Source organism: Atta colombica, unplaced genomic scaffold (genome assembly GCF_001594045.1).
Source record: "Atta colombica isolate Treedump-2 unplaced genomic scaffold, Acol1.0 scaffold1, whole genome shotgun sequence".
Classification (NCBI taxonomy): domain Eukaryota; kingdom Metazoa; phylum Arthropoda; class Insecta; order Hymenoptera; family Formicidae; genus Atta; species Atta colombica.
In genome coordinates, this window is record NW_017259183.1 from 5,484,324 (window position 1) to 5,499,088 (window position 14,765).

At 32.1% G+C, this 14,765-nt stretch overlaps 1 protein-coding gene across 1 annotated transcript in view; it reads left to right on the forward strand.

Annotated features, from left to right (window-relative positions):
• LOC108688191 (UPF0489 protein C5orf22 homolog) overlaps nt 1-14,765 on the forward strand; it is a 581,071-nt gene that overhangs the window by 459,546 nt on the left and 106,760 nt on the right. Inside the window, exon 5 of the mRNA XM_018194379.1 lies at nt 3,999-4,193. Within this exon, the coding sequence (XP_018049868.1) occupies nt 3,999-4,193 (195 nt within the window). The remainder of the gene's footprint in view (nt 1-3,998; nt 4,194-14,765) is intronic.

The window sequence follows — 14,765 nt, forward strand, 5'->3', positions numbered from 1 at the left end:
AATTTATTTTTAAATATGCAAAATTATGTTTAATTATTATTTATTATTATATTTATATTTTTTTTATATTTTCTTCTCCAAAAAACTTAAATAACTAAAAAAGCAATTGAGCAATATTTTGACAGATAATTTCGAGTTCAAGTTATATTGTATAATCTGCGCACACTTTCAATTAATTTTTAATTTGTTCGATGCAATTTTCCTGAATGTATGGGAACTTTTAATGAAAAATCGCCCGCGTTTTCATGAACAAATGCCGATACAAATGAGCGAGCTGTAATTTTAGACGGTATGCTCTCTCGTAGCTGCCGGTGAAAGCACAATAAACCGATTGAGATCACGCCACTTCAGGTCAAGACAATGCAACTATTTGCATATGGCACCGCTCGCGTCTTAACTGTGGCCGCGACGGCGGTTGTGGTCGACGATTTCTGTTGCATACACGCATAGAGACGTAAGCCTTTTGCGGGCGGCCACATGCTTCTCGCGAGGCTCGTTTGCTATTATTCAAGTATATATTCATTTGCGCAAATGTACATTTAATTGCTCTTTGAAGTGCTTTTATTAGAATTTATCAAGAAAAATTTTTCAAGAAAAAAGAACAGCAAACGTATGTTTGAAAAATAATTTTAAATCTGTAAGAATCAAGAAATAAAAGTGGCGAAATAATGATCGAAATGTAGGATTTTACATGAATTCTATGAAGCGCTTATTCCTTATTATTATATTAAAAATTCTGGAAGCTTTAAAAAATAACTGTACAAATTATTTGAATACAAAATGAGAAAGAGAACAAAATTAATTTCACTGTTCAATGATCAGTATAATAATTATTCAACACTTTAATTATTGTACCTTATTTAACATTGAAAAAATTAGTTTCAAGAGTTTCTGTGACTGTTTTATTTTATATCGATATCGTGAATATTAATAAAATTATTGCTTATAAAATTATTACAAGATTGAAGCTACAAATATTTATAAATTTTGTATCTTTGTAATATGTACGTTTAAAAAATGCATCTTGTTTCATACGTATGAAAATAATATTGTATTGTGAATCACACATTTTAACTTTGATGCATGAACGAAAATATATCTGCCGAAATCGAAGTCGACGGATTGTGTTATTGCACTTACGCCGAGTGCAACGTCCGACTATCGCGCTCGAACGATTTAAATTTAGCCGGCAATGACATTCCTCTTTGAACATTTTCCTGTATTATAATTGACAATTGTTAACAGTGCGTGGCGTATTTTCATTTTATCGTATATCTTTTGTACGATATAATAGAAGATGCGCCACAAAAATAAATTAACGACATTCGTGCGCTAAGCATGTTAGATGAATATTGAGTTTAAAAATTAATTTATAATACATATATCTCCATTATAAATCAATATAAATTAGGTGGATTGGAAATTGGAATTGAAATCTAAAGAAAAAGGAGCATAAAAAATATGTTTGAATAAACGTTTGATAAGAAAAATACTTAACGAGATAAATTATACAATAATATATAATAAGTATTTACAATTATTATCACGAATGAAATATATGTATAGCATAATGACGTTTCCTTTGAAAATATTAATCATTATTGAGTGGAAAGTTCTTAACATATATGCAGTGTGCTCGTGCATCATGCAATAAAGAACTTGTATGAAGAAAATTTTAAATGTTAATGTATGCCTGCGAGGCATTAGTCAAGTAAGAAGGAAAAACTAAAGATAACTTGAAAACAATATGGCGCAAGGAAATTCCTTCGATAATTGTTTCTGCCATTTTATGCAGCTTGCAGTCTTTCTTTTGTTTCACTCAACATAATTTATAAAAGAGAATTTTATAAAAAGAATTATTTCGTTATTTCCTTCGAGATTATTCGACTGAAACATCGCATGTACATATATGCGTCTCGCTTTGCTTGTCGCTTGTACAAATTCGCGAGATAAGGGTACAGTTAAAAAATTGTTTAACTATAAATCGCAAATAACTTTCTGCAATTATGTGTTTTGCTGCGATATATGTCCACTTGTGTGATATTCCAACATTGTGATATTTGCACAAGTATTATGATTATTATGCACTTCATGAGAACGGTAAGAAAATAACGTAATGTGGTAATAAAATAATTGCATGCAATAAAATATTCTGTAGGCTCATCTTGTTGAAGAAAAAAAGATAAGATCTTCTCTGTGAAAGATTCCAATCAAAAATACATTTATTGCATTGCCTTCGTTGGCATCAACTAGATTTGCAAGCAGTCTAGTTAAAAAATTATATTGTATTAAATCAGACCGATGGACATCTGCGGAGTATAATGTAAAGATTGCGCAAAGCGAGCATTCTTATCAGTCAACGTGGCAGATTGGGAGCACAAAAAAATTAATTGCTTTGCTTCAGAAAATTCTGTCATTGAATTATATCATATCATCAATTTGAAAGTATATTTATAATGATAACTTAATGATAAAATATTAATAAATTTTTCTCACGTTTTAAAAAAGATATAAATAATACAGAATATAGATAATACAATATGTGTGGAATATTTCCTTATTTCTTATGGAAATTAGCTAGCATTTTAATCATTGTATAATTTATACCTATTAAAAAAATAATAGATAATTTCAATAGTTTTTAAATCATTGCCATTTTTTTTAAATTTTGAAGATTCAAAAAGAAAAAGTTTTGATGAAAAAGTATTAAAAAAATAAATGTTATATATATATATGGATATATTTTATATATAATTATATATAATTGCATATGGAACGCTTTTTTCCCGGAATATTAAAGTAAGAAACATTGGAGTAAAGTTATGTAAAATCAAAAATTAATAATTTAAGGAATTAATTAATAATTTTGAACTTACTATTCTACGTACTAAACACGTCATATCAATCATTAAAAAATAACTATTCTATCAAGATAGAGATTTATTTTTCGATAATATCTTATCTCTTTATTATCTCTTTTTACATTTTAAGCATTTTTTCCATTTTTTTTTTTTTTTTTTTTACGCAATTCGGTCGTAAGATTTTTTTTTTTTTGAAAAACCATCGTCGCATGGAGAACATTACAAGCTTTGAGAGCCACTGCTCAGTCTGATTGTTGGTTTTTCCCCTCCTCCCATTTCTTCCCCCCTTTTCCTCTTCTCGCGATAGTATTGCAGCTCGCCCCGCGTGCGCCGTTGTATTTCATTGTTGTGAACGCATGCAAATTGCGATCCCAGTGCCGGGCCCGAGTATCAATTCTAACAGAATTAATTCGAGTGCAGTCATTGTTTTTTGCGCGTCACAAAAAACCCTCTATACGCGGGCGGCATCGTTTTGCCCCGCTACGAACAATATCCGGTTCATACGAACGGTTGCGCACGTCGCCGATCTCTCCTCGCCGCGCCGCACCGATCGCCTCGTGTGTTTCTATGGGTAGTGAAATCCCGTTCGAAAATTGAACCGTGGGTCGTCGATATAACATCGGCAATCGATCATTTTATTGGTAATTATCGTCAACGTTTTGCCAGTGATGTCAGTGCTCAGCGAACAGCGTCAAAAAAGGATTGAGTAATATAGCGTCGCTAATTCGCAGAACTGAATGCCCGTGTTTCATCACGCGATAGCTTCCAGTGAATAACCTCGCTTTCAGTGACAAATAACCAAAATAGTACGACTATTAGTGTTGAAAAATGTAGAAAATATCAAAAATTTGTAAAACTACGCGAGCCACTATTTACATTGCAGTTATGTGTTTAAACTGTTCAATGGAGAAAAATAAATTAAAGAAAAGTTGGAAAAATATATTTGATAATATAAAGAAAACACTTGTAAAAATCTTAGTATAATATTAAAAAATAATATTTAAAATATAATTGAAATTTAAAAGTAGATTTTAATTATTTTTAAAAATATTGAAATTTGAAATTTTATAAAATGTTAAAATCTGTGCCATAAAAATTGGCGTGTATTATAATATGAATTTGATATTTATGTTACAGAAAGATGATTTCACAGCCATCAGTTCAGCATTGCGCCAATATCTTCCTGAAAAAGATACTCCCTATATTTTGGACGTCGACCTCGATTTCTTTAGTACTAAAAATCCATTCAAGAATCTTCATGAACGCGTAAACCTCTACGACAAGTTGGCACCTTTGTTTACATATAAGAGGACGGAATCGAATGATCCAGAGGTAAGTTTGTTTTAAACTTATACGAAAAAGAAAAAATGATTTACATTTTTTTAATTAAGAAAGCATTATATAACAATATATTTCTATTAATTAAACAATAAGATGTGTACGAGTTGAAATCGTAATCATCAAATTATAAGACTTCAATATATATACTTTTTTCGAAGTTTTGCTTACATCACCGATAAAAAATGAAGGTTGAGCTCTTGAATTTACGCTGTTTCATAGAAGAATAACAAAAATTAAATTAAATTAAAAAGAATATAATTTGAATTTACTCTTACCAAAATGGACATGGAGGCAATGCCACCAGTTATGTAACTGTATGAATCGCGTGATGGAGGATGTCTTGCTTCTTTAAATTTATTAAAGTAATGAAAGCTAATTATCTGTGTACCTATCTACATACGGAATTTTGTCAATCGTGTTTTATAAATACTGACACTGCTGAGGATGGCTTGAACTAAAATCGAAACGAATAAAAATTACAATTTAAGACGTTGACTTCATACGGCTTTTTTTTTAATAAAAATTTTGGTCGTTTTATTATTTTTTTTTATTTATTGTACCATTTCATATATAAAAAATAAACTTGCGAATTGTTCATCAAACAATAATGTTAATTTCATTAGCTTCAAATTTTTTAAAATCGTATTATTTTTACAAAATAAAGGAACAAAAAATCAATCAAACAGAAAATATTATTCTTCTCTTTCACGCTTTCTAACAATGAAAACTCTTTGTGGAATAAAAGACTGGAATAATTTTAAAAAGTCGTACGAAGATATTTTCGGTCGCAATTTAATTGCTATAAAGCTATAACTTTTAAAATTTCGAAGAAACGATGAACGTTATACTAACTCATTTAACACACAAAATAATGGAGCATCCTATAAAAACAATCTACGATATGTTGATTTGTTGCAAACTTTGTCCCAAAAACGTCTTCTACACAGTTCTATCTTATTTTGTGCGCACTCGAAAAATTAAGAATATAATTCAATATTATTAAATAGAAGATTAAAAAAGAAAAAGACGTGAAGAGAGAGCACGAGAATATTATCAGTCATTAAATATCTGATTTCACGGAAATTTGATTGAGTAGGAAAAGGAAGGGGCGAGAGATCGGATAAATCGCAAACAAACCGGGTAGCTTTAGAAGCGATGGAATTTCGCGAGTTAGAGGCTGGGAGCTACCGGCAACGAGCGGAAGATTTGCGAATAATTAGGTGGACCGACAATGGCCGTAGTCCCGTGGCAGGCCGGATACACAATGTGGCCTGCCACCAGCGGGATAATAGACAGAGAAGAACGACTCTATGGGGTTTTAGGATTCGACGGACATAATGGCACTGGCCTATTGTCTACGTAGCTGCAGACTGCCAACATCCGCCTCCGGGGTCGACCATGTCGGCTCATCTGCATACCAGCTTACAACCCTTCAGCCGTTTAGTTCCGAGCATCGAAACGTTAATTCTGCTCCGGCTACGCTATTCGTCAATGAATCTCGATCGCGTGCTATTATTAGTACTGTGCCGCATCGTTTGACAAAATGAGACATTTTTAGTTAATTAAAATCGATATGATGCGTTTTCAATTAATTCTCACGATGATATTCGATGTATATTCCCGCGACTTTCGATAAACCTCTTCTCGATAAATTTCCGTTCGATGAATTCCCGTTATTTGAAAGATTCGCGATAAATTCGATTAAAACTGTTTTATTAGATATGTTGGATATTTTTAGCAGCGCTGTTTATAAAGAGGGTCGTTGATCGGCAATATTTTCCGTCATTCTTATTTTACGATACGATCAATATGTCCCAGATTGCTCGTAAATAATTCGCACGATATTGATGTTGACAGGAAACAAATATAAATTTATATACTCAATTAGAATAACTGACTCAAGTAATACTGTAGGTCCACTTAAATTCTTTTGTTATTGTCGATGCGTACGATGCGTAGAGCAGTAAATTGTTTCTAATTTAAATATGCAAATATTAACATACTATTATATGTTTTTTATATAATTTAAATTTATGTTTGTATAAATTTGAATTAAAATTTGATTTAAAATATAACTTCTTTTAGAAGTTCAAAAAAAAAAACCTAATCATTCTCTACATTCGCAACAGCTTTTACAAACAAAGTATGATTTGCCGTAACATATTGTACGTAATTATTAAACGAACTGAATTTTGGGAGCAGCTAGTCAGTGTTATAGCTGAATTTACTTAATTATCGGATTATGGTAACTAACATCATGCGTTGAATGTATAACAAATTTTCGTCGATGAAATGGAAATGTTAATTGCGTCATTTATAAAGCGCAACAGTATGTTATTTGAATTTATAAATAAATTACAAACGAGTTTAATTACAAATATACATGTTTATATAATATAATACTAATATAAATATATAAAATATGCTATATATTTATATTGCTTTTATAATAAATTAATAAATACATAAATGAAATAATTATATTTATATATCGGAAATCATTTGTTTATAAATTGCCGCTGCGAAAGATTTAATGAAAAAGTATTTTTTCACATTGATTTATTCACAAAAATTTTTTTGTATTTCGCTTTAAGTTTTATATTCTACTTTAACAATCAAAATTATCTAACAGAAAATTTATAAAGAATTACAAGGAATGTGCAACAAATATAATATATTAATGAAGTAATAGGCATACTATAAATTTACAGCTTTTCGCACAAGTTTCTCTCTCTCTCTCTCTCTCTCTCTCTCTCTCTGTGTGTGTGTGTGTGTGTGTGTGTGTGTGTGTGTGTGTGTGTGTGTGTGTGTGTGTGTGCGTGCGTGCGTGCGTGCGTGCGTGCGTGCGTGCGTGCGCGCGCGTGTATGCCTCTTATATTATTTGCATAAGGTTTCGCATCGTGTCTTTCTATAACCGATATATACAACGGTTGCTGCATATTTTGTGAATCCTACTTTGCATATTTCCAATTGTCGAAAAGCCTTTGATCATTTATAATTTCTCACGGAGTTCCACACCGTGTGCGTCCTGCATGTCATTTAGAAAACATCAGCTATCCTCCTATATTCGAAATTGCTGATTTCAAGGTCGAACCATTTAATTTCTCACCGTGGGATTTCGACAAGATGCATACCCTTGAACGTAGAACGCAGTCAAGCTTTGACATCAGACAGAATTGCTTTACCGTTATGTTAATGTAACGAATCGCGCCATTTAAATATATTCCGATTAAATATTCGGTTCTTTTCGGTCTACGTGTACCATGGAGGATAAGTCCAGTTTCTGCTTTCAGTGCGATGATAATGCAATGCAAGAGAATGATGCAACCGTTGCCTCTTCAAGATCAATTTTTTTATATCTAAATCAGCACTTGATTTTTTTTATTAAATTATTTTTTTATTCTCTCTCTATCTTTGTTTTTTTTTTTTTTTTTTTTTTTTTAACTTTAAATAGAAGAGGCTAGAGATTGCAGAAAGAAAATACCTGAGTAATTATAACTTTTTACAAATATTAAATTATGATTAATTAATAAGTATGCTACAGTCTCTTTAGCGGAAATTTTGTATCTTTCTTTATATGCATACTATATGTTTATATCTATATATGTTGATGCGCAGACCTGATGATTTCGATTTAATGTATGCAGGTCAGACGGCGCTACCTGTCTTACCATGAGAACTTGGCGGTGCATTGTGATTGTAATCGCCGGCTGCAGGTCACCCCGTAGTCTAACCGAGGTCAGGGTCATTCCTGAATTATTTAAATTACGCAATCCACATTCCTTCGCTCGTACAAATGTACCGCTCGCGCCATAGTTCGTGATCTTTTGTAAAGAATAATAATTACGTAGAAGAATCAAAGAGTCAGCCTTTTGTAGGAAACCAACTAACCGCATGTTGTGTCTATTTAAATTTTTTATTAAAACGCGTTTCTGGCTTCAATATTGATTTAATTTATGATCCAAAATTCTCTACAAAAAGGGATAATTATTCGGCATAAATGTCTTCAATCACGATGGAAATCTTCCTAGATTAATTATCTATTTTTATTTGTATAGATTCCTTAATGAATTTAGATTGAATACATTTTTTAGATTATATAAATAAAATAATGAGATTGATACAAATCTTTTAAGACATGAACTATAATAAAAAAAATTCGATCAAACATATTTAGGTTTCATTTAGCTAATAAATAACTGCTTTGCGTTAATTCTCGATATCATGATGAGTCCATTGGGTCCATTTTCTTCATGAGTTAATCGACACGTATGAGGTCTTGAACGGAGTCCGCGGGATGTATTTTGCGCAACTCCTTTCTCAGGATCTGCTACGCGATGTCCCACTGAGATCTGTTCGATCGAAAGAAGAAACGATGCAAGCGGGGGGTCCGATATGCAAAGCGAGATCCGTTTTTTGACTGGCTCGAATATTGATGTATAGCCAAGTATGTAGATGAGCGTGAGAATGCAGCTCGTGCCGGATGGTGCGAATAGGCGAACCGGAAGTAAGCCAGTTCCCCCATCCTTCGTAGCCTCCTGGTTGCTTTTGCGGTGCATTCATTCTTCCTCCAAAGCAGTATATATACTTTTGTCATTGACTTTTTCCAACGAAGATGTAAATACAAAATACCTTCCACTGTGTCGAAACCTTGACACAAAAACACTTGTAATTATACAAGAGTTTTTCAAGCGGTAAAAATGTCTTCGCAGAAAAGCAATTGTAACATCCCACTTAAAATTTTCAATTTGTTGTGTTCAATTCCTATTATAAATCATACTTTCTCTCTCTATAACATAAAATCTGTACTTCCGTTTGTTATATATCCCAAAATATCCCAAAAATGTACATTGTTTAACAATAGCGTAAGGGATTGACTCGGCCTAAATTGACACTCGTGGTTTCAAAAGCGGAAGCGAGTTATTCTGCTAGCATTTGTCCATCCAACTGGTTCTATCAATTTCGCCAGAATTTATTGGATTGATCTAGCTGTTTGACTAGAATAACCACAGCATATTCTGATAGAATAATATATGGTTTACCAACGTATACATATGTGTATATGCCATGTTATTGTATCTAACAGGTATGGAACTAATATTACCAAAAATATTGATTGATATAATTTGAAGAAATAAATACTTTTTATTTATACAAATATTTTTTTATTTTTATATAAATTTTTAAAATATTTTGGTTATATTTTTAAAAAAGGCTTTATTATGTTACTTTTAGAATAATAAAAGCAATGCTCGCTATTTTCTTATCATAATTCTCTATTTATGCTTCAATTAATGCTTTTAATTATTTTTTAAATAATATTTAAAATTTAAAATAATATTTTATCATTGAACAGTCCGCGATTGTATTAATAATAATAAACATTAGTTGATTCTAGTCAGCGTTTAATTTGTTTCTATCAATAAATCCGAATTTTGCAACATTTATCGGAAATACAGCTTCAGTAGAAAATTCAGGAGCGAATTCAAAGAGCAATAATGCCATCTTCGGCAAGATTTTATCACCTCTTTATTCTCTCATTTCCCTTTTACTTTTGCACCCTGTCTCGCCATCTCGTTTGCTCTCACAACAGCCTTCTGCTGCTGAAATATCTGTTTAAACCTGCACGAGGTACGAAAACGGGACGGAGATAAACAACAAGGAATTAAATATACAATAAAGTGCGGAGTCCGGACAGCGAAAGGGCGTGGTGGGGTGGCGAGGTGGTAAAAGAGGGAAACTCCTTTACCGGCCGCCATTCCGCTTCACTCACCCTCTCGTGCGCCCCAACTCTGGGCCACCCGCATAAATAAATCCAATTGGCTCAAATAAAATGTACGAAACGAAGTCGCGCCAATGGCCGGGCTATATTTTATTTTCTCTCATTTTCCCTTCCTCTCGTGCGGCGCTTTTGCTCTTTCTCGCTTTTCCTTCTCCGCCCACTCTCTCGCATCATCCCTTTCCGTATTCGTCTGTAGTTCTTTTTCTCTCGTTTTGCTCTCTCGTCCGCTTCTATCCCTGCGACGACGGTAGGATAATTCAATCTCGACTTTTCACGGATTTCCCATCAAAGGAGACATACCGGTTACGAGCTGAGAGATTTCTCTTTCTCGGCGCGTCTGCAGTTGCTCTGACTTTTTGAATCGAAACCGTCCTTATTTCTTATTCGGTTTTATCAACCACCCCTTCATACATTTTCTGTCACCGCAATATACCACCTTTAAACTTACGTCATTATTATTTCATATTAATATCTATAATATTATTGTCACATATCGTACATGTTAGAATATTCCAATTTATTTATAATTGATTTACACACGGACGCGTATTATTCAGATATTCATATTAATATTATTACATGACATTACTATCGAAATTCAGTGATGAAGTTGAGAAAAAGGCATAGATCTTACAATACATGAAAGTTATAAAATTTATAAACACATGGAAAAATAAAAAAATGATTTTCAATTATTTCAATACATAAATCTGTTTAAGTTGCATTATTATTAACTTAATTAAAATTGCATAATTAAAAGATATCTTATAATGTATGTACACATCTTAACATTATAGTGTATCAAAAATATTATCTTATATTATTTGATACCTTATTAATATTTAATTTAATGTAATCTTGTAACAAAATTTTACACGAAATGTCATTAAGTTAATGTTAATGCAACAACAATGGATATACATACGCGTAATAATGTTGAATACATTGCATAATGTATGTGAAATCACGTTGTTACTTGATATTTAATTAATTTATGGTATAATATATCAATTATACGACTATTGCATTTAACTATATTATTAATCTAGTAATTGTACATACGTACAGAGCTTTCAAATCGACTTTTTTTTTTTATTTCTCTTCAATATTCGATTTCATCATTTATAAAGTATCTAAAATCAATAAACAACGGGGAATTTTTCATAATCATTAATTTTAATTAATATTCTTTCCACACATTGATCTAAATATATTGTAAACTTTTCCCGCTTGCGATTGTTGATGTGCAAGAATGCTTCCGGTCCACGTGGATTAGAACACGTGCAACGGTTTCTTCATTAACAAGGTACTCGGTCTTCATGGAAGGAGGCAAATTTCGTTGGGGCAGGTCACTTTCGTAATTACCTCCTCTCACGGAAGTCCCAGCTCGAACTTCGGTCTTGGCGGCGGTGGCGGAGGCGGCGGAGATGGTGGTAGCGACGACGACCCTCCTCAAGGTCGTCTCTCATCCCCCGCAATTAAGCTCTCCGACAATTAGATCGATAAACGCAAGGAGGCGCTCTTTATGCCTCTCGTGCTGGGGCGTTTATGCGCTCCGTGTAACAGCCGTGACTCTCTTTTCCTCTCTCTTTCATTCGTATATCTTACCGACGATAATGAATCACTGAAATTACAGTATGCCGCTATGATCGACCCGAGATTTCTTTAATAATGTTACCTCTCTTTCACGTGTAATCTTCGATTAACTAAATACCTAGTATTCATTGTAACTTCGTAATTCAACTCGTATAAAGTATTTGAAAAAAGGAGAACGTATAAATGTTATACATTATTTATCTCTTATATTTTGAGATAAGAAATTAAATGCTGCTACAACTTTTGAATCTTCAAAATTTATTTATTAATTTTATCCCTATTTACATATATTTTTCAAACAAAAAAATGAGAAGTTATTAATTATAATTATAAAAATAGAAAGAAATTATTTATTTACTGTGTCATGTTTATTTAATAAGATTTAAAATTTCGGAAAAATAAGAATTTAATTGTTTCTTGAAAAGTATGTGATTATTATTTCACACACACACACACACACACACACACACACACACACACACACACACAAAAATATAAAATAAGAAACGTATCTTTCTAGAATTTTTATAGAAAATTAGAATTCTGAAATGTTAGAGTATTTAGAAGGGTTGAGGGAGTTTATTTTATGTCCGGCGCACCCCCTGGAAAAGCAGATAAGAACCAACATCGCCATCTATCGTAGATGATAAGAACGAAGATTTCCTTTGCAGTTTCCGGGGAAGCCGCAACCCCGTTGGATGACGTGACGAGCGACACCGACGCCATGCGTCCAAGATGGCCGCGGATCGTTAAACGGTCACGCGCAAACTCCTCAGGGGATAGAGGGTTGATTTGGGGGTGTCTCTGCTTCTTAATAGCGTCGAAGAGTAGTTACGATCTCAGATCGTCACAGCTAACTTATCAGACAGTTTCTCTATTCATCATTAGACGCTTAACGCGTGCCAAGAGTGTCACGTCTAAATCATAGTTTATTAACATTCTTTATTATATTGTTGAACATTGCAGCTTTCTTTATCAAATTTTATTTGACAAGCCTATCATATTTTATTAAGAAGTTTTTGTTTACAATAAGTAATATATACAATGCATTTTACATTACTATTACACAGATGTTTCTTTTAAATTTCTCATCGTAAATGATTATACAAGATTTTGCATTAATGAATACGTATATATTTTTTTTAATAGTACCGACTAAACATTTAATTGCAGTATAATAAATAAATATTTATTCAATAAAGAAAATGACAATTAAATTAATTTAGTGATTCTTGTACCAAATGAATACATTTATATTTGACAAATATATTTAGTCAATACTATTTAAATATTTATTCAAATATTTATTAAAATTTAATACATGTTTATAATATATACTTAAATATATTCAAAAATTTTAAAACAACATGCTCAAACGCTTAAAAATATGTAGAATGTTGGTATAATATAACATTCTTATATGATTTTAGCTTTTTTGTAAGAAAATTTTACATAAATTATATCAATAATTAGAGGATTTTTTAGAAAAATTATCACGTCGTGAAGCATTTTGAATAAATATTTTATATAATATTCACTTGCTAAATCGATATTAATCTTCTCGAGTATAGGTATTACCTTATGTTTTTGAATGTAATTAAATATATGCATATATATATATATATATATCAAATATAAAGAGCATTTTTGCTCTTTTAAAATAAAATTTCTATCGGCAGACATATGTTTTTATTCAGATGCAATTGATTATCGATTACTTTGGAGCTAAAAGTGATATGTGTGTTGATAAAACTACAACGGAAACGGGCAACGAAACTTCCTGACATGTCAACGGCCAACATTTAATACACTTCATAAGCATGACAAAGGTTATCGCCCTTTCGCCGAACAATTGAAGAAATGACAATGATCATTACTTTAAAAAGGATACAAATGTAAGGGCGTATACGATTGTGGCGTGCTTGCGCTTTTCAACATGAAGCTCGTTGCCCTCTGCGCGGAAACATCATTTCTTGCTAGCACGTACATACTCACGCATATTTAACTATCAAGTAAGCGACCACAACGTAGTATTGCACATGTCAATGTTATATATATTGACGCGTCATACATTCGACACCATATGATATATTGGGAGTCATTGCTCGATCTTTCGTCGCACTTTTACGCGGCGATGCGTAAAAACGCGCATGCAAATTTCAACTGGTCATTAGTGAGACCGAATACTGATCGGTGAACTGAAGACAGGTTAATTATTGTTCTATTATTTAAAATATATTTTATAATTTATTGTAAATTAAAATTTTTTAATTAAAAATTTAAAAAATTGAAACTTGATAAATTGAAATATAAGTTTCAGAAATTGTAAACATTTCGAAGATTAATGCAAAATAATCAATACAAATCATACAAGAATCGATACAGAATATAACAATCTTTTCCTAGTTTATTGCTTCTAAAACTCAACAGGAAGAATTTATGTTATTTAGAACAATACGTATTACATAATGTAAACTGAACATCCATAGAGCGCAATAATACTTTTTTTCCTTCGTATATTTTTATCACATTTTCTTTTTTCGCTTGAAATGTGCCTGCATGAGCAGCGCCACGTAATACTTCAACATAGGAAGCAGCATTTTTCGATGATTCGTTGATTAAAATTATACGTAAGAGACAAGAAGTGACATCACAGCTACATGGCATTTTCCACGGCAATATGTGACATGCCTGTACATTTATCTATAAATAAGTCACTTGTGCATATCGGAAAGTTTACGCGCGATGAAAATGTCTATAGGCTTACGTGTTATCGATCTTGTCGTTCTAGAGCGCTCTAGAGTGATACGTCGTGACACAAAGCGACGTTTTAATGACAGTGATTATTTGCGATAACAACGCATTTGCCGAAACTCTGATAAAGTGACGAACCGCTCTCTGGAGAGTTTACGATTATCGAGGTCAAAAGAGACTGATGTATTATTCGGTATTTTACAGTGCAAGTGTTGTATCATATCGCAAATTGTATTGTTGACTCAACTCACGATTATGGAGAATGTAATTCAATATCGAATTAACGTGTAATTTATCTTAATTTCGGCAATTTGATATCGCGACACTAGTTTTATATATTACGGTCATTATTTTACTACAAATTAGTGTCCGTAACTATATGTTGTTTTATAAAAAAAAAATTTAATTTAGATTCATGTAAAGACAACTAT